The sequence below is a fragment of the Carya illinoinensis genome, chromosome 2 (assembly GCF_018687715.1).
Source record: "Carya illinoinensis cultivar Pawnee chromosome 2, C.illinoinensisPawnee_v1, whole genome shotgun sequence".
In the NCBI taxonomy this organism is placed as follows: domain Eukaryota; kingdom Viridiplantae; phylum Streptophyta; class Magnoliopsida; order Fagales; family Juglandaceae; genus Carya; species Carya illinoinensis.
The window spans coordinates 25,978,106-25,999,559 of record NC_056753.1 but is presented as its reverse complement, the minus strand read 5'-3'; the positions used below and the strand labels follow the sequence as shown (position 1 = coordinate 25,999,559).

Genomic DNA, 21,454 nt, shown 5'->3' with positions numbered 1-21,454 from the left:
GCAAGATCGCAGGTCACGCACGTTGGGCCTCTTAACAATGAGTCCTTGCAGATCCGTGACACAATCGTCATTTATTTATTTATTTTTGGATTCATATATTTTTGGGAAGAATAATTCTACTTATCATTCTCACACACCACACCTATTTTAATTTTTTTTTTCATTTTTCTTATAACAAATATATAATGTATGGATGATAAGTAAAACAACTCATTTAGTTCAACAAAAATAAAATAAAATAAAAATAATATTAAAATATATAAAATGTGTGGTGTAAAATTATGAGTAGCATCCCTTTCTAGAATACTTAAGATGAATCTTTATTTTTTGAACTCATTTGAATTATGTGTAGTAGTATTAGAACCAGTCCCTCAAACACATTGTTCATCTCTAATTTTGCATACAGCTCTTTGTTTTTCTGTCAATCTCTTGCACTAAAACCTAAACTATACTAATGACTGTTATCATCATCATTTCACGACTCAAATGACCCAAATTACAAGAATATTTACCTACAAAACCTGGAGAGCACCCTTCACATGCAGCCTGCAACATGTTTTCTGCTAGCCTTCTCAGAAGAGCTCCATCAACTGCTGCGACACATCTGCAGCACGCAAGCATGATAACGCTAACTAAAAGTTTTCATCCAAATTAGCTTTTAATGTTGTCACATATATTTAATGTGCCGATTAACTTCAGTATCCGTCAGAGACGGAAAGAGACTGTAGAAAGTGGAATGCTAGCAAGCAGTCAAGTTCATGGAGATTAAATGCAGGCCATGGTAATCTTAGTTTGGTAGATAGGATGGTAGAAGGTCGCCCAACCCCATGTCCATGAGAGAAAACATCAAACACAAGTATGAAAACAATTACTAGAATAGTAATACCTTGAATAATTGATGGCGTTGCTTTGAACTCCAGCCAGATATTTTCATGAGAAGCAAGATCTAAATTCAAAAACTTAGCAGCAAGGTAGACTGCTCCAGCAGCAATATGATGAGGTTTGAATTGAAGCCACAACGAGCTTCTAAGCCTACAAAAAAAAATCGTTCAACCTTAGAAGTTGATAGAAAAGCAGCAGCACAACCACCATAAATCAGAACATGAAGAGAGACATGAATAGTCAAACCAACCATCTGAGTCAACACAAAAGAACATTCATTTCCTCGTACAATGAAACATACATTTCCACATTGCCAAAATTATATCAGTTACAAATATATAACAGTTATCTATTGAAAAAGCTAAAAAAATAAGACAACTTAATCAGCCATTAGTTTCAAGTCAAAGGTATTTTCCTTACCAACTAAAAATGCAGCAACTCAGGTAGAATAGTATCCAAGAATCCCTGCAGGACTGATGATAAGAGTACCAAAACTAAAACAAACAAGTTGTACTCATATAGTGAACACAACAAACTCCCAGGAAAAATTCTGCTGCGGGCTTTTAATTCCAGGGACATGCAATTCAAACAAGAAAGCAAATACCAACATCCTCTGCTTCTGGGCGGGCTGGTTGACACGCATGCTTTCATGCTAATAGAGCACACATTTAACAACTATAGAATACCACCCAAAATCTTCTATTGGAGGGAGTATTGCAGGCGTAATATAACAAAAGAAGCATCATTTATATCAAATTGAATAAAACATTAGGCACAAGCTTTATGTATCTTTTTTATTTAACAAACAAATATATTGAAGCAATCTGTAAAAATAATAGATGTCTAGCAAGGCCTGTTGATGACCTTTTAGAAAAAGAACAAAAGATTGCTGTGGTAAATGCAACAGCATGGTTCTCAACTGTAGTTGTTTTTGTAGACGGTTACAAGGGTGTTTGCAACATGTGAGGAGAGATAAGGACAAAGATAAGGAATGTTCAAGAGTTACCTTCAGGAAGACTGTGTGAGGGGGTCTTCTCTAAAAGTTTAGATACCAACTTAAAAGTAGTAAGGTATCTTCATATTAACTCTTTTTTTCTCTTTTCCTTTTTCTGGGGTGCGGGGGTTGTTAGTATTTCTTTTTCTTTGTATTTCAAAAGATAGAATATATGCAAATCTGCCACCATGTTGGAAACCTCCGCAAATTAAACCTCAGCACTAACTTTAAAAATGTCAATGCAAAAAATAAGCTGCAATGGTAAAGACCCAACAGAATCAACAGATAATGCATGTGTATACACAATGAAATCGGTAGAAGAATCTGGACAGACTGAAACGAGGGGAAATTGAGGAAACACAACTTACATGTGACTAGGGAGAAAATTAAGGTTCGGTTTGGTAAACAAAAATTTTCATCTCAAACTCAAAATTCTCATCTCATCATTACAACTTTCCCAAATCCCCATACAAAATATAATAAATAATTTAACTTTTTCTTAACTTTTTCAAATCCCAAAACAATAATAATATTAAAATATAATATTTTAATATTTTATCTTAAACTCAAAATTTTCATCTCACTTACCAAGCAGAACCTGTTCTTGAGAACCATGGTTCTCAATTATAGTTGATTTTGAAGACGGTACAAGGCTTTTGTTGCGCATGTGGAGAGAGACAAGGCAAAAAAAGGCATGTACAAAAGTTACCTTCTGGAAGACTCTGGGAGCAGATCTTCTCTAAAAATTTTAACACCAACTTGAAAAGTAGAAAGGTTTCTTCATCGGTCTTTTTTTTTTTTTTGGGAATGTCAATGCAAAAACTAAACTGCACCGATAAAGACGCAACAGAATCAAAAGATAATACATCTGCAAACAATGAAATCAAAAGAAGAATTTGGACGGACGAAATGAGTGGAAAATTGAGGAAAATTTTATCAACATTTTGAAACGCAACTTCATGTGACCAGGGACAAAATTAAAAGAAGTTCTTCGCTGATTTCTTTTCCCTTTTCGGCTCCTGGGTTGGCCACCCGGGGGGGTGTTGAGGGAAAATTGGTAAACATTTTGAAGTTACAACACTGACTAAACAACTTAAATGGTTTTTGGAGAGATGATAAACTCCCCCCCCCCCCCCCCCCCAAGGGGGGCGTCAGAATGAGAATCCCTTGACATATTATAGTAAAGCCTAAACATATTGTGTCTCAGTTTGAAAAACGTATGGATGATTAAATATCAGGACATTCAACTTCTTCAAATCGTAAGCCTTCACATATATGAAATTTTAAGAAAGGAGGAGGAGGTGACATTGTGGTAGTAATGTACTATTAAATAATTTCAGTAGCAGCAGTAGTAAAAAACACTTTCCACCCTCTATAACCAATACACCATTGTAACGTGCACCCTAAACTGCTAAAATTGGCAAACTGCATCTTCAACTACTACAGACTATCAAAAAAACTACCACTCACTGTCAAATATCATCCTTGTCCAACCATTAAAAGTGATGAAATTTAGGTTACGAGAATCGATCTTATGGTCAGAGAGAAATCAAGGATGCACATTCTAACTTTTAGTTAATGTATCTATTTTGACACTTTTGGATGCACATTGTAAAATGTATGTTAGTCAGAGAATGGACAGTGTAATTTTCCTCAATTATTTTGTACTAATAGTCATAATTATAATAGTAATAACAACAGTAATAGCATAAAATAGCAATAATAACAACAATAATAACAGTATCAATTATGTTTTTTTTTTTTCCTTCTTTTATTGGCACCGGATGTTCAAGAAGAAAGTCCCGACTAATCCCAGAGGTGCACAGGCCCTCAACAGCTTCCCGCAAGTGCACCTTGGATAATTCAAGGGGAAGCTCCCCTAGTCCGATGTCCCCTAGAAATCGTTTGCACCCAAGAAGATTTGAGCCTTAGACCTAAAGGGAGCATAGCACCAAGACCAAGGCCTTTACCACTTGAGCCAATCCTAGGGGTTACAGTGTCAATAATTGAAATCGTTATAACACTTAAAAATATATTAAAAAAACATATGTTTTTGCGAGTCCAAAACATCAAGAGCACATTAATAATAATGTTAGCAATATATCCAAAAACAGCATTATTTATTTAATTTCCAATATTGACAACTTCAAAAACTTATCGAGTCATTTATAAAAAATGATTCCCCATAAAGTAAAATAGCCACAAAAAAGGCAGCAGTAATAGAATAACAACATTATCAAATAAAAATATGACAATAATGATACAAATTTATCATAAAATTTCTGAGAATTAGAAAAGTATAGTTTAGCAACATGAGATGATTGGTATTATCTAATATCTTACATATTTTTCATTGATATTTTAGCATTAAGATATCATATATAATCATGGACATTGAGTGTATGTAACATGTTCTTTAGATATAGTTCGGGCTAAACATCGGGTGCGTCCCACAGTCCACCCACCCATAGGTGTAAAGGCAGATTTTCCGCCCGCCCTCGGGTGAACAGATTCATAACATTACTTAAAACAGACGGGTGGCTGGCAGGTTAAAAACCCACCCGCTCGCCCATATAACCCTACATATTTATACATATTTGTTCCAAGGAATATGATAGTATGACTACCAAATATGCCCACTCATATATTTTTATTTTTCTTTTATTTTAAAAAAATTCTCAATGATTAAGGAAGTGACTATTAGTGATTTTTTTTTTCTTAATGGTTAATGATTTTAAAAAATGCTTAAAGAAAAATTAAAAAAACCCATTTATACTAGTGTGCACATTTGGTAGTCACCCTAGCATTGTCCTTGTTCTAAACCCTAATCGCTTACTGCCACCCCCCACACTTTCTAGTGCCTTCTTTTCTTCTTCTTTTCTTTCACTCGCTTCTTTTCTTCTTTCTTTTCTTTCATTCTTTTTTTTTTTTTCCCTCTTTTCTTCTTGTTTTCTTCTTCTTTCAGTCGCCGCTCCAATCTTTTTCATTTTTCTTATTTTCTTCTTCCTCCTCTTCTTCTTTCGTTCATACAGATGTGGCTTGGGAGAAGAACAAAAGAAGAAAAAAGAAGGAAGAAGAAAAACAAAAAGGAGAGAAGAGATTGAAGCCCATTGGAATCATTATATATAGCAAGAACTTCTCCAATCCAAGCAATGTGAAAGCTCATTTACCACCTTCCAATACTCAATCTATGATATTACACGAACTAAAAAAAAATTATTAATGTAATAAATACAGAAGAAGGTAAGGCTTGCCACACATCAAATTCAATTATTTTAAGCAGTTTTCATTCCAATTTCCCTTTTCATGCCTATTGCATTGGCTAATCCTTTCAGTACCTATACATACCAAGTTTTTTTTTTTTTTAATTGGTAAGCACCTATCCATCCTAAGTGAGTGGTACTAAAGCATATTCTGGTGTCTGCCACTTTTTTCATCAGCAAGAGTACTTAAAACAATAGGAAACAAGTCAGCTCAGAACACCAAACAACCAGGTGAAAAAATACATCAGATGTAAGACTTCTACTTGAACCGAAACCATAGCAGGTTTTCACTTGATAATACTTGGATGAAACTAAAATCAAATTTATGTTCATTTATTTTTAGAGAAGATCATTTACGGTACAAAATGATAGGGGTTAAAAATAATGCATGAGATGAGTTTTTAAAAAAAAATCAAAACTAGTTGGAGAAAAAAGGCAAACTTAAATCAATGTTTCAAACTTTCACAGCAGACAAAAACAACTTGGTAACTTGTCTGCTAAACCCAAAAATCCCCTAGCTAACTGAAAATACTCTCACCCAGCTGGTAAGAACACTCATAGGCAACAAAGAAAAAGAATACTCTCCAAAAAGGTAAGCAAATCCTTGCCTAGTCAATGGTTGACCCCCAGGTCAGCAAATTGACAGCAAGTGCAACTTGCCATATCTCACAAATCATAAGTTTGTGTAAGTCTAGAGGACCCATTCCAAACAGATTCAAAGGAAGTTTGGGAGGACTAAAACAATTTAAAGTAGTACAGCAAACTGACTTTGGAGGTCCTGTGGCTATCTTTAATAGCCAATGACCAAGTTCATGGGGTGTTTTCGTGATGGAAGTCATCAACACCCATCAGCAGTTCAACTTCAGATGTAAAACAAAACTTTCCATGAACAGCATGTCAACCGGCCAGCTAAGAAAATCATACATGCGAGCACGCTAATCTTGTGCAGATCCTGCAATTATATGCATGTCAAAAGTATCAATATCCCATACCAGAATAACTACAGAGTAGTTGCTCAAAGAAATTATTGACACAAAAAAAAAAAAAAAACTCAATTTTGAACCGTCCCAAGAAAGGGAAGAAAACCGGTGTAGCCATCTTGTCAGCCAGAACAACCACCAGAACCTCAAAAAGTCTGCAACATGGCTGAGCTTCTTCTAGGACCCACGGTCAAAATTCTGTTTCCTACACTATTTTTTCAGCTAAACTGTGTTGCAAGGGTACAGAATTGCCATAATGTGAAGGCCCAAACCACAAACAAAAGATACAAGGTCAGATCATTGCCAGACTAAGATAAACAGGTTGAAGGTGCCAAATCTTCAAGTGAAGTTCTACATGAGTTAATAAGGTGTACCAAACTTGAGAAACAGCCAATGCAAAATATATTGCACCAGTAGAAAATACAACATGCAATTAAAGAAAATGAAAAACATTGGAAGTAATAAACTTACCCTTCACTGACCAAGTTTAATGCCAGATTGACCAAAACAGTTTGCGAAAGACCTAGTTTGTTAAGAACGGATGTAAGTGGAGCATATGGATGTTGCACATTTAGCTCAAAATTTAGAGTAGTCAGTATCATATTCTCAGCCTCAATCACTCGTTCCCGATACAGCTCAAACCAGTCCTGTTTACACAGTACATATCATGTTGACATAAGTAAACGTTGCAGAATATTTTTAATAACAAAAATCTGTTTTAAAAGCACATTAAGGAATACAATAAACATGCAGTTGTAGGAATTGATATTCTTTAAACATAATGCATTAACTTTGAAACTAAATGTACTATACAAACTACACTCATTTTAAAATAAGGAGTGTCAAACACCTACAATGGGGTGCCTAACAAAATTTAAGACTTCCTGAGCAATCGGAAACCACTTTCAATGTAATATACTGTTAAGCTAAAACAGAGACATATCGGTCCTTTGAATTCACACTTAAAATGCTAACGAGTTTTTTCCTCAATGAATATACTTACAGCAGGAAGCAGATAGGACAAGAAAGAAAAATCCTGCTTATGGGTAATTTCACAAGATACTCTCAGCACATTGTTCAAAGGGCATGGAGTCTCCTCAGACTTTGCAGCAAGAAAAAGAGCAGCAGTAGCAATCAACTGCAGCATAGCCAGACCAGAATCAATACTTAATTTTCCATGAGATTAATAGATCACACTTGAAAGAAAATGTCATTGTATAGCAGTAAATGACTCGGGCAAGGGACGATAAGACATCTACTCCCCTCTCCAGATAAGAAGTAGGGACTGACATGACATGTTCAATCTATTATGAATAACCACTTAGAAAAAAAAAATCACATATGGATGACCAAGAACTCAGATCAAGATCATATGTGCTATTTCAACTGAAGAAAAATTTCCACAAAAAAAAAAAAAAAGAACACAGATTCCAAGAAATTATAATTTCTGACATTGGAAGGACAATTTAACAGGAGGATCCTATTGATTTATGAAGAGTAGTACGTTCATGTACTACTAATCAGTTCCGTCCCTCGGTCAATGCTCTCTACTGATTCCAAGGTGAAGGAACCCACTCAATTTCGATCAGTTAGAAAAATCCACATCCAAACTAATCAAAGGAGAACCTCCTAATTTTCAAAACTCTTTCATGTGATCCTAACCCGGAAACTCATCAAATTGGTATCTTAGCAGCAGCTACAGATCACAAAAGTAGAACAAGTTTCCTACCAAGATCTTATTGAGTTATTGGTCATCAAATTCACAAAGCTTGAAAAGATGCACTGTAATTTTACTCATAACAAGAACTTACAAATCTATCATAAGAAGCATGTGATTGTCGAGAAAAAAACCGGTGGCACAGAACCGTAGCAGTACCAATAGTGGTTTGGGGCCTGAAAGATGGATGTCACATAAAATTAAATCAAACTTCCACATCAAAAATAATATAAAACAATTTCTGGCTTTTATAACCTAATTTGAGACTAAATACACAATGTTCATATGACATAAATGAGAAAGGGAACATCATAATTTTAACCAAATTTGGAAAGAAGAGCTTACAGCTCGAGTCGCAGTCCAAGATTATGAAGGAAAGTGCAGTATGAGTACCGCAAATGAGCTTCACGAAGAGCATCAATACCATCTTTTCTTGATGGGGAGTACCTCTCAATCTCATCCCTTGACATGAAGACAGGTTCATCATCTTCCAATTGTGAGCAGTCACGTTTACAGCTACTGGACATAGAGGCCCCTGCATGGGATCTTGTCAGAGAGACTGCATAATTGCAGGTTGGAGGGGCCAAGTTATATGCCGCAGGTGGCACATACTGTCTCCCACTGCCTCCCCAAGTACAAGCTGAGAGTTTTCTCCTTTTCAAAGATGGCAATCCTACACCAATAGGATTAGCATGACTGAAATTATCAGGCTTAGCATGGCTGAAATTATCAGGCTTAGCATGGCTGAAATTGTCATTATGCTGCCAAATTTTCCCAGAGAAGTCACTGATATTGCTATAATTTCTGTTGTTATAATAGTTCCTGGTTCTGTTCCTGTTGTTGTTGCCAAAGTTGTTCCTATGGAAGGAGGACCGATAGTCATCATTGGTAGTGCCTCCATGTGAGGGGAAATTACGCGGAAAAGACATTTCTGTTCCTGATACGTGACAAAAAAAATACACAACGTAAGAAAAATCAAACGCGGTTATATTTTGCTTCAGCAAGTCAACAGTTACAAACTAAAGTGCAACAAATGACAAGCTATAGTTAAAATCTTCACATTTTTGTTACATTTATGTTCTTATTGTGCTCTTCTTATTCTCAGAAAGTACATCCTACATTTCTTAGATTTACAAATTTATAAAGCTCAATTGTATACCATAGTGACAAAAGTAATTTTCTGACAATTTCTGGTTATCTTTCCGGCTCTACATTAAATTCCGGTTAACTCTATCCATTTCCTGTGAAAAAGAAAAAAGAAAAAATATGCATATGTCGTATTAAGAACATATGAGGCAAACCAGTGGTATTTACAAAGAACTATAAACATATTATTACACATATACATGCATACGTACATCTTCACACTAAAAAACGAATTAACCTGGACCCTGAAAACTCGAGTGCCCTGTCACCAATAATAGATAAACCTAACATTCTCATCAATAACAATCAAGATAATAGTAACAAAAACATACCATAAACGATACCTATCCCATAGAAAGAAAAGATTGCTAAGTTTTAAAACTTAATAAATAAATAAAAAATGAAACGTGTCTAACCGAACAGAGAACATCTTAAAAAGAAACAAATCAAATCAATCCCCTAGAAACGAAGAACAGCCACTATTGGAAAAAACGAAGAGGAAAATAGCAATATTTACCTGGCTAGCAGGAAAAGTGATCTGAAAGTTGCTTGATTTTAGATCAGGTAGGGGCGAGATCAAGATCAGAGTCTCGATGAAATTAGGGTTTAGTTGAAAAGAATAGGGATCCAGATGAGGAGAAAACCGAAGCGTGGATATAATAAATAGTGAAACTTTTACAGGAAAGTGAGGGATGAAAATGGTGTGAGATTTTATTGCCATAAATATACTTTGGATATATATATATATTTTTCTTTTTTTCCCAAGCAAGCGATATTATATACGAAACTATACATTTACAAGATATAAAATTTCATAGGGATGGAGCCTCCAACAGTCATTTTAAAACAAATAAAAGTAATATAAAAAAATTAAAAAGCAAATTTCAAAGTAAAAAACTTGGCTCTCATTCAATCTCAATAAAGAAATGCAGTTTAAAGCGATTCTAAAATAGTCTAATAAAAGACTATTAAACTTCGACTTAAAGCCATAGTTGAAAAAGGCGTGCTTTTTTTGTTGATCCGATCCGACTGAAGGTGATTCTCACGACCACTTTATCTTAATCCTTAATTAAGAAAAACAGAAATATATGATTGTAATAACTAGAAGATGTGTCGATAGATCTGCAAAACACCGCCATCGATAGTGATGGCACGTGAGGTACACGCACCATCCTATGCATAGAAAATGTAGCCGGTTTAGAAAGAACTAAGGTCGTTGGACCAAATGGAGCCGCGGATGGTAGCAGGGGTCTCACCCAGTCACGACCACGCTTGGGTTTCACACACACAAACAATTGCACGTGAGCATCACACGTCACTTTAGTTGGTAGTTTTCTCCTGCCTTCCGATAGATCGGTAGCTAAGGAGTCCAATAATAGGACGCGTATTGGTCTTCGAAGTCTGGCAAGCAACAGATCGGGATATCATAGTGCTACAAGTAAAAGCTTTGAAACGACTGTACGGTTCTTATGCACTCTACGACTGTATATAATATTACATATTTATTAAATATTTTTAATAGTTTTAGAACATATTTTATATCATGAAAGTGATGAAGTCTATTTTTAATTTTTATCTAGACTCATTATTCGAACACATGTAATTGTGCAGAACGCCGCACATTAACGTACGACAAGGTTTTGGTCCGTTCGGAATTTGGAGCGGAGAGGTTACCAGCCAACTTCCACCCACGAGAACCGCGAGCTCATGCCCCCTAGCCAAGCCATCGGCGCGGACCTCGACCAAGCCCAACAAATAGCTTGCTGCTCAATCACTTTCATTATAAGCTCTGATTTAAGCTCAAATAGAAGAGATGTATATAAAATAAATTATATAATATTTATTACATATTTAGTATTATCTCAAAATATTTACACAGACTATAATAAAATATTATGGTGCTCGAAATATTTATAAGAAGAGTAAAAAATACTCATTGATTGCATGTACACAAAATCTAAAAAATATCTTATTTTAGAGAGATTGAACGAAAGTATATTATTATATATCCAACTATTATCTCATTTTGCTGAAGTGACAAATTTTAATATTCTTTAAATCAATCTTGTAAAAAACTATATAAAAAAAAAAAAGTAACAATACACCTATAACTTTTTTACAGTTATTTTACAATTTATTTTCAAACAACCAATGAAATCATTACACTCCATTAAAAATAAATTTGAATATTACAAACGAGAAGATTTATTAAAGAATAAAAAGTTTGTAAAATGTGACTTTCAAATGAAAATTTTGGATTCGAATCTCCCCCCACGCTTATAAAAAAAAGATATTTAAATAGATGGAACACCTTCCTACTATGCATACGCCATATGCTATCACAGACTCATCGTAGCTATATGAATAGAAATTAAACGAATATTGCTAGAATAAGACCCTCATGGCATCTAGTGACCATTTGTCAGGATTTCCCAACATCATCAATAAAAAATAACATACAAATAAGATCTCCTAGTCAATTTCAAATAATCTATTATGGAATTATAAGATGGGGAAGACTCAAGACTCGTTCTCAAAGATAGAATATTGTCCCTCTGTTTGTTCAGTTTGATATTACAGCATATTTTAATATATATTTTGGATTTTTCCTTCTTTCATCTTCAGAAAATACAATCCTTTGGCTTTATTCAATCATATTCACCCCGAGATAGAATGGAAATACATAAATTTATCTTCGGGTTGGATAGGCTGTAGATATATATATATATATATATAAGAACTCTTACACAGATCTAGAGATGTGAGGCTAGCTCTACTATTTTGTATGTCAAGTGACATTTTCTATAAACTGAAGATGATGGCACAAAATGGGCAATATTTTGGATGGATTAAATATAATTACTCATATATATATTTAAAAGGATGGAACCAATAATCTTTTTGAGAGGAGGTAAAAGTTCCAAATAAAATAAGGTCAAGCTATACATTTAGAAAAAAAAAAAAAAAAAAGAGAGTCAAATGTACAATGGATGACATGGTTTTGATTAAAAGATTATTTAGATAGTAAGACGAGATGATATGGTTTTAAATAAAACTTGAAAGTCGAATAAAATATTATTATTATTTTTAGATTTGAAAAAATTAAATTATTTATTATATTTTAAATAAAAATTTAAAAAAATTATAATAATAAAATAATATGAGTTGAAAATATTTCTCATTCCAAACTAACTCTATACGCAGTAGTTTTGTTTTCAATAACATATATACGGGTATACGTAAATGGATCAAACTTTCAATGGTTACGAGTCAAAAGATCCAAACACTATATTGTATACGTGATTTGACATGCAAGGGATCATGGCTCATATGGACCAAGAAACCTGCAATTGACAACTCAATAATCATAAAAAAATAAAAATAAAAAATAATAAAATAAATAATCATATCACATTTTCGCATACCAAAGCTTAATGGTCAAACATGAACAAGGATAATTTAGTAACAAAGTTATCATTTTTCATACCTTTATTCCTTCCCAAGATCCCCCTGCAATCCTCTTGACTGAATTCAATTTAGAATAGAAATTCGTCTTCTTGTATTCTTTCTGGTTTTTGAATTTTGATACCTTTGCAAGACCGCTTATGCTGTTTCATTAGTCATTAAACTATTTTAAGGAAAAATAAGACCTGATCATTGTAGATGTTTGTGATACCTCATTTTTACATATATTTTTACTGAATGAGTTTTTAATTTAATTAATATATTAGCTCTTTTATTTTAAATTATTATATTTTAGTTGGTTTTATTTTAGTTTGATGTGGTGTTTAATTTATTTTAGTTGTTTTATAGTTTTTAAAATCGTTTTCGTCGGATCAGTTTTTAGACTCCAGAGATGAGGGCTGGATCTCATTTTCTTTCTCCATCTTTTCTTTTCTATTTTTTTTTCCCTTTTTCCTTTTTTCTTTTTTCTTTTTCCTTTTATTCTTTTCTTTTTTCTTTCTTTTCTTCTTCTTCTTTTTCCTTCCTCCCCGCGCGACCTGCCCTTTCTCTCTCTCCCTCTTCCGTCGCCGTCCAGCTCTCCCACCCAGACCTACCGCCGTCGGCCGACATGGTCGACACGGCCCCCATCGTTCGACTCCCCTCCGACCGGCACATCACCCCACCAAAAACTAGCCTCATCCATGCCGCCGTTAACCCCTACAGCTCATCTAAACCGTACGACTTTGGGTCATTTCCGACGTCGTCGCTCCACTTCCGGCCACCACCTCTTTACCACTTCATCCCCTACCTTTTGTCGTCCTAATCCACCCATTTCCGGCCACGATCTGTTGCCGAAACAGCTCCCACAAGATCAACTCCGATCTGCCCCTTTTTGCACTTCCACCGCTACCCACGGCCAAAACTCACTTCTATTAGTTTCATAAATATCTCTAGGCCATTTTCCGTGTCTTGGTTTTTCCCCGTTCGAAAGTGGGTATTTTACAACCCACGGCCACAGTATAAAATACACTATTACGTTGCTTTTTCTCCGCCATTTGCAACGTCGTGATCCTTCGAAAAATACCTTATAGCACTGTAAGTATTTTCCAAACTCTATTTTAGATTTAAATATATTTTTTCTCTTATAATAAATTATTTAACTGGTTGGTTGATTCCGGATTGAGTCCGAGGAGTTCGAGGGTCGGATGGATTGAGGACGGAGTTGCTTGGTTTTGTTATTTTTGTGATTGGTTGGATAATTTGTATCTTGAGACGTGCATTACATAACGCATTCATGTGCTTTTATTAAATTGAGAAAAACTGGCTTTTTTGTGTAAATGGATTTTCGGGTACGTGTGTATCACGACCCCAAGCCGGGATGAGGTATTATCTCGGTGGAGCTCCTCTGGTCATTCAGGAGTGGATAATACTGAGTGACATCCCCTGAGTTGTCGCTGGGCAACGACCGGATCGCACGATATGGTAACGCTATTATGTCAACTCCGTGGTCCCTAGAGTGGCGGGGACTAAAGGATGGCCTGGTCCAGGTACGCGCTGGGCGTGAGTACTGGGCATCGCTCGTTTAGGTATCACACACGTAGTCGTTACCTGCGGTGTGGTACAAGAGCCAGAGTGTGCGGATGATCTCTAAGGGAGATCATGGTGCATGCAATAATTGGATCGGGTTTTTGGTTATTGGTTACGGGCCATTTTCTGGGAAAATTGCGAGTTATGATTGAGGTTATGTGATCCATTTTCTGGAAAAAAATGGTAGTTTATTGGTTTTGGTCATTATCTGGGATAATGGCAATGACTGGTTTAAAGGACATGTTTTTGGACCAAATGAGATCTTTGGCGTATTTGAAAAAATGTGATTTTATGAGTTATGTGCATTTGTATTCTTTCATACATATTATTTGAGTTTTAATATGTTTTTATCTAATGGCGTTTGGATCTTACTTACCTGCGGCACCATTTTGGTACCGTAGATTTTGATGCAGAAATCGAGGAAGAGTAGGAGGCTGAGCCCGAGGAGGCGGCTCCGCCGGAGTATTGATTTGGAGTTTTTGCTTTGTAATTTGGTTTGAAACAATATTTGTAACTTAAAATATTTTATTATGTATGTTTTGAACAGGTTTGTATTAAACATAGAAAAATTCTGGTATTTAGTTATATGACTTTGTTTATCCGCTGCGTGTTTTCTCTTGCACACTTGTTGCATGTACACACTTGGCACTTGGTAATAGGGTGGTGACCCGTGTTGTCATCATCTCGACGTCTCGATTTTTCCGTATCTGTACGTGGGATTTGAGGGCGTCACAATGTTGCTATTCTAATCTAAAAGTGATAAAAATAGGACGAAATTATCAATATTTCGAGGGTGGAAAATCTCCGATATCCAACGTTCGTTTCATTGGCAGCATATATATAAATTTCTGCATATAATGAATTTAAAACGTTGTTGTTCTATGCATGACCAAATCCATAAACCTGTAAAGTTGAAGACAATGCATAAATTTATATTGGGTCAGCTCAGTACATTGGTCACACTGATTACTACAAACAGCATGCCCAACAATGTTATAAACTAATTTCGTTGGTCAATAAACTACGACAAAATGGTTACATTGTCAAGATGAAACAAAAGTACCCTCCCCAGCCATATGGACAGGACAGTTAGGAAGGCAAACTAGGGGGGCACTCCCTTAATTTAATGCCATACTTCTAAGATGATTAGGGTCACCCCTAAGGCCATGATCCCAATGGTTGCCTCTACTTTCGGCCATATGCGCCTTGCATGCATATTATTGTGAGATAATTGTTGGAATTAAGCTTCAACACTTCAATTTGGATAGAAGGGTGCACATGCCAGATAGATACTGAATTGTGCATTGACAAAATTTGAGTGGTAGTGTGATGGATGCGATAGTTGATGCTTATTTTTTGGACTACTTTATTACTGTTTATAAACTATTCACTACTATTTACAAACTATTTACCACTTTACACATATCATATAAAATAATCGTAGAATCTAAACGGATCGATACTTTATAGTGAAAAGAAAAGAGATATGTAAAAGACAAAAATGATAATTAGTATAAATTTTTTTGTTTTATTAAATAGTTTTGAAATATGATGTCTCAATTTCCAACCATATCAAAGGGATAATTACGGAAGTAATGTTAATATAATGAGAAGCGGTACAACTATAAAGAAATCTCACAAAAATAAACTAACAAACAGATAAGATTTGATGTGATACGAAACAACTACTTTAAAATAAAAGTAGCCGCTAAAGCATGTTTCGTAGTTATCAGCTATGAAAATGCTCATATGCCTACGAGGGTCAAAGAAAGGGTGGTTGGATGGTGATTGTGTCACCTCTAATTCTAAAGTCATTATCTTTAATGGAGCAAAGGAAACACAGAGTAGTGGAGAGAGCTAGAGAGAGAGAGTATCGAATATGTAACTTCCTTTTTATTGTCATCATTTGTCTATTTATATCAAATTCTTCAAAAGAGTACCATTTCGTTGCTATAATAATCACCCTTATCTTGGGTGGCATGGTGTCGCATTTAATGCAACTGCTCCTGTCAATTACAGGAGCCCAATCTCGGGGTTGTCCACTCCGAGCTGAATTCAATGTAGCCGATCATGCAAGAGACAAGATCTCGACTTGTCTATCCCTTATTAATGTGTTGTGAGTGGGGAGATCGTTAGCTATTTTCTATTCTTTTGGGCCTATTTGGTCCTTTCTCTCTGCTCTTTTTTGGTTGCCTTGCCATGGATCTTGGGTTTCGACGTGGAAGGCTTGAGCTCGACTCGGCTGAGCTGAATACAAAATTTTCTTTCTAGTAGCTTTACAATCTAACATGTCATATCAAATCATGTGAATTTGTAGATTTATTTTTATGAAGTATTTTTATAGCTAAAATATTTGTTTAAAATAATATGGTGTAATAAAATGGTTTGGGATGTTAATAATTTATATCCCAATAGTACAAGAAAGATTAACGAGATCTAGAGATGGATGCCCTGCGTTTTAAGAGAGAGTACGACTAGTGAGTCCTATACTATCTCACGGTTAGTTAAAGATACCACGTAGATTGAGGATTGATTTTAATCCATATGGCATTGGAAAATTAATATAAGCCATGATCTAAGCCGACCTTTCACGTGTAAGGCACGTATACCTCACAATACATACGGCCGAAGCCTGAATCACGCGTATACATCACAGGGCGGGAAACTCCCATGTGATCCGCATCAGAATCCCAGATTCTCCAATTCCCAAAACCAGGTTTTGACTTTAACGTACAAAGAAACCAAACACTGCCTTGCCCCTGCCCATAATCCAATTCATTAAGCACCACCAATACTGGCGGCACGTCTTCTACACTCCCTACCCATGGGCGTGGGATTCTGCAAAGTACGTAATATTACTTCAAACTAATATTATAATAAGAGCAATGGTACATATAGTCGTAAAATTAAAAACATCGCACAATCATTTTGAAAAAAAGTGAAGTCTACGATTAAAAAGTTAGTTTTTTTTCATGTAAATTCTATATTAATTCATTTTTTTTAAAATAACTATACGCCGCTTGCATAACTACGACTGCAAACATCATTTCTCTTATAATAAACAGCCCTCTAGCTAAGCCAGTACTCTCACCACTTCGCTCTCAAATGAAACTCATCTCTCTCTCTCTCTCTCTGATCTCTCCGTAGACGGATGATGTAGCTGCAGGAAAGACATGGGGAGGAAAACAGAGAGAAGTACCAAATCCCACACCCTCCCTTCCTCACCATCCCACTCGTTTTCTTCCTCTTCCTCATCCTCGGACTTCGAGTTTACCATTTCTGTATCCCCTCGCAAATCCTCCACCAATCTCTGCCCAGCCGACGAGCTCTTCTACAAAGGCCAGCTCTTGCCTCTCCACCTCTCTCCCCGCCTCTCCATGGTTCGCACTCTTCTTCTAGCTTCCTCGAGCACCTCCTCTTCCTCCGACACCACCACCACCGCCTCCCGCGACTCCACAGGCAGCTCCAACGACTCCCACTCCTCCTTCAACAGCGACCCCGTCTTGATAGTCGACTGCGACTCATCCAGGCCCAGCTCGGTCACCGAGGACGAAGAGTTTAACCGCTTTCATAATCCTATCCTCCAGAATCAAATCCATTTGAACCACCAGATCAAGAAGAGCAAGTATTTCTCGCTCTCGAGATTTTCGTCGGTGTTCCGAAAAGAAACGAAGAACCATGACCAGGATAACGTATCCGCGTCCTCCGTTAAAAGAATGAGCGCTACGGCTAAAGACGTTGTTAGGAAGTATTTGAAGAAAGTGAAGCCGTTGTATGAAAAACTCTCCCAAAAACAACAGTTACAGCAGCAACAGCAGAAAATGGGAGGAGTTACGACTACAGGGCTTGCTGCCACTGTATCTTTCTCAGAGAAAGCGGAGAGATCTACGAAACACACGAAAATATCGTGCAAAGGCACGGGGAAAGAAAATGGCGGTGGATTTTCTCACTCGTTCTCGGGAAATTTGAGGTACCCACGAAGGAGAAGCTGCGCTTCAAGCTGTCCATCGTCGATGCGGTCCTCGCCGAGTCACTCGGGTGTTCTTAGTCGAACCGGCCGGTATATGGGAACGGGCAAGGGTGGAGGGATGAACCAGGCTGACATGTCGTCGATGGAGGAGTTGCAGAACGCTATTCAAGGAGCAATTGCCCATTGCAAGAATTCCATGATTCAAAACAAGTCTACAGTGATCGGTAATGAGATTTGAACTCCAAGAATGAATTAACTGATCAAATTTTACATATTAGTTTCTCGATCGTGTTTTACATCTCTGTGTCTGTAGCTACTCTGTGTCTGTAGCTATTATATATGAGATTATCTCAAACACAAAAAAGACGAGATAAAAAAAAAAAAAAAAAAAGTATCAAACCGTTTCTATTTTGTTTATTTTTCGTCTATCCCCTGAGACAAAGTACGTGAGGTAAAAGCTAGCTACAGCTAGCTTGCATGTGAATGTATTTGTTAGATTTGCTCGTAACATGGCATCGAAATACCTACTCTGCGACTGTCGTCTGTTTTAAGTGATCGTTGGAACTTGCAATCTTTCTGGGATTTGATTCTAATTTGATAACGACATGTTTAATTATCCTCTTGGGGTCCGGCTTGCTTTCAGTTTCACTGTAACAGGACATCTACTGTTGAGACTTGAACGGCCAGCTTTATATTTTGACAAGTAAAATCTAATCGTGTTGAAAATATACTTACAATTTTAATAAAAATAAATTTAAAGAGATCATTGTTATGTTATTTATATATTTGTATATAAATATTAAAAACATATATAAATATATTAGGTGAGAGTAACGTGCAAAGCACGTTTGTCTAATTTTATAAAATGATTATTTGTAAAAAATAATATATATTTTATAAAAATTATTGATGTCACTTAATAATTTAAGGCATATTGGAGAAAATAAAAAAATTAGTTCAAAATATCATATAATCCAATACATGTTTATAACATCTATAATTTTAGTAAAGATGTATGCGAAAAATTTAATAAAAGTCGAACACAAACGGTAGTTCAAAATATGTGTCGTTTGATGTTTGTATTATAATTCATCAATTTATGTCATCCTGTAGACAATCAATAGAGATAACATTAAAATTCTTATTTTGCTGTTGGTTGAGTCGATCAGGGACAACATAAAGTTAAAATATAATCTTTTTATAAAATTTGTGGTATAATATTTTCTATATATAATATATATAAATCATAAAATATATTTTAAAATTGTTGGCCGAATATACTCTTTCTTGATTAGCTCAAGGATCACAGCCTTTGTCATGTGCCTATCATAGCAAGCCCACGTATGGAATATGACTTAGCGGAAGCTACGTCCTACTACCATGGGGAAAAAAACACTTTGATTAAACACACTTGTATTATATATTATATGAGATTTTTAAATTTGAAATACTCAATTATTTAAGTTAATGAAACGTATAATATACGTATATTATATTTAGGAATTCACGTCTTATGCACCTAATACACGTGTATATGTTAAGGAGAAAGAGAAAAATATAATAACTAATTTTTAATTACTTATTATTATATAAACTATTAAGTATTATAATTATTGAGATTAATAAATCATATAACAGCATTGAATGTTATCTCTCTCAACATTTATGTCTTCATTTTATGTGTCAAACCGTTAAAACAAACGGTGTTAACTTTAACGAAAAAACAAGAAAAACCGTTAAAACAAGATTTTCCGTTTCATACACACTTTTTATATATAGAAGATATGATACTAGTTATTATGTTTAATTGATAAATAGATGGTTTTTATTTATTTTTTATTTTTTTATTATTAGTGTGTTTAATAATTAAATAAATAAAAATAATAATTAAATAAATAAAACAAAATCTTTAAAATTTATTTGTAGTAAAATTTTGACAAAAATTAACAAATAAAAAATAAATAAAACATGTTCCTCTCTAACATTAACACCCTCTTTTTTGTTTAAAAGATGTAATAATAGCTCTTAGATCTAATAACAGGAGATGTCCTGTTATACTTTGCAACTGGAGGCAAGCCGGATCCATCTTGTTCATCCATCTTTCTCCGTTTCTCATTTCCTCCCGTTCGAACTAATATCCATATATAGGTAGTATAAGTTTTGTGCAAATTATTTATAAAATGGTAAATTCTATTATAGAAAAAAGGTAATTTTTATGTATTTTTTACAGTAAGAATATAATCTCTCTTTTAAAAGAACTTCACCAGATTTACGAGAAGGAAAATATTAGTATTGTCTTTTTTATTTTGACCGTTAATATATTTAATTTTTTTTAATTTAATAGTTAAAAAGATAACTTTCAATGGTATATATTTTTTTATTTTTTAAAAATATTTATAAATATGATAAAAAAAAAATATAAAATTTATACAAGTGGACACATTTAGCAAAAAAAAAGTTAGGCGACACATTAGAATCAGTTAGGGACTTTCTAGACAATGAAATGAAATGAAATGATTTTAGATTAAATTTATAATTGAATAAAATATTATTATTATTTTAAAATTAAAAAAAATTAAATTATGATTTTAAAATATTAAATTATCTATTATGTTTTATATAAAAATTTCAAAAAATTATATAATGAAATAAGAATAGAAAAGATAATTTTTTAATTGAGAACAGCGCATTCCTCCCACGAATATATCGTGGATTAGTACGTAGGAGCGGCTGGAACCATCCATGTGCCTGAGTAATGAAGCTTCGGCGCCTTTTACTGACCGGACAGGACGGTGGTATTATTGTACGTAGGACGGTTGCCATGAAGGTTCCATTTATGACATTTTCTAAGTTTTAAATTTGAAAAACTCATAAAATTTTCCAACTGTGACATTATTCATTAATGATCGGTCAACTATTGGTGATAGCTAGACATGAACCTTTGCAAGCTGTACGTACGTGTATAGTTGTTTGGAGGTTTCGGCCCTTCGGGGCCCCGAGTGATTCCGTTTATAGTACGTATGTTGTCCTCGTGTATTTTTTTCCTTTTAATAATAATTATGCCGTGTCTTTGAAAATTTATCTCTTCCAATCTATTTTCTTTCTTTGTCGATAATATCCTAAAAGAATTTCAATGCGCAGCCTCTGTTGTCCAAAAGCAGCATTGGCGACAGGAAAATGATACGTGAGTCATGACAATTATCGTAATGTTCTTTTTATTTAGTTTTAATTGTTTTATTAAAAAGTATTAAATTATTAAAATTATCGAACATAATTACGTTCAAAAAATATGGCAAGGTCTTATTGTTTATTGTGAACTTCACTCGAAGTGTGTACGGCCGGCCAGGTTTATGGTTAATTATATATATATTAATGTTAGATAAACTTTTAAATTACCCAAATTTCTCTGATTTTCTGTAAAAATAAGTAAAGAAAATCTAGGATATAAAAAAAGAGAACTGTTATATATAT

The 21,454-nt window shown here is 34.8% G+C and overlaps 2 protein-coding genes across 5 annotated transcripts; one reads left to right on the top strand and one right to left on the bottom strand.

The window, feature by feature from the left end:
- Positions 1-295: 295 nt before the first annotated feature.
- Positions 296-9,706, bottom strand: LOC122300541 (cyclin-T1-3-like). Of its 4 annotated transcripts, XM_043111279.1 has the most exons (8): positions 9,500-9,706; positions 8,996-9,077; positions 8,182-8,773; positions 7,931-8,012; positions 7,123-7,257; positions 6,591-6,766; positions 887-1,032; positions 296-604 (listed from the first exon to the last, which is right to left on the bottom strand). In XM_043111279.1, exons 3-8 carry the CDS (start codon positions 8,763-8,765, stop codon positions 573-575), a joined length of 1,155 nt encoding a protein of 384 aa, XP_042967213.1. In that variant the 5' UTR covers positions 8,766-8,773; positions 8,996-9,077; positions 9,500-9,706; the 3' UTR covers positions 296-572. The 4 variants fall into 4 exon arrangements, with proteins under 4 accessions (XP_042967213.1, XP_042967212.1, XP_042967214.1 ...); XM_043111278.1 differs by lacking the exon at positions 8,996-9,077 and having other exon boundaries at positions 9,500-9,705; XM_043111280.1 differs by lacking the exons at positions 296-604; positions 887-1,032; positions 8,996-9,077 and adding an exon at positions 2,989-6,091.
- Positions 9,707-17,085: 7,379 nt separating this feature from the next.
- Positions 17,086-18,599, top strand: LOC122300540 (probable membrane-associated kinase regulator 1). Its single transcript, XM_043111277.1, has one exon. The coding sequence runs from the start codon at positions 17,187-17,189 to the stop codon at positions 18,219-18,221; it is 1,035 nt and encodes a 344-aa protein (XP_042967211.1). The 5' UTR covers positions 17,086-17,186; the 3' UTR covers positions 18,222-18,599.
- Positions 18,600-21,454: the final 2,855 nt, after the last annotated feature.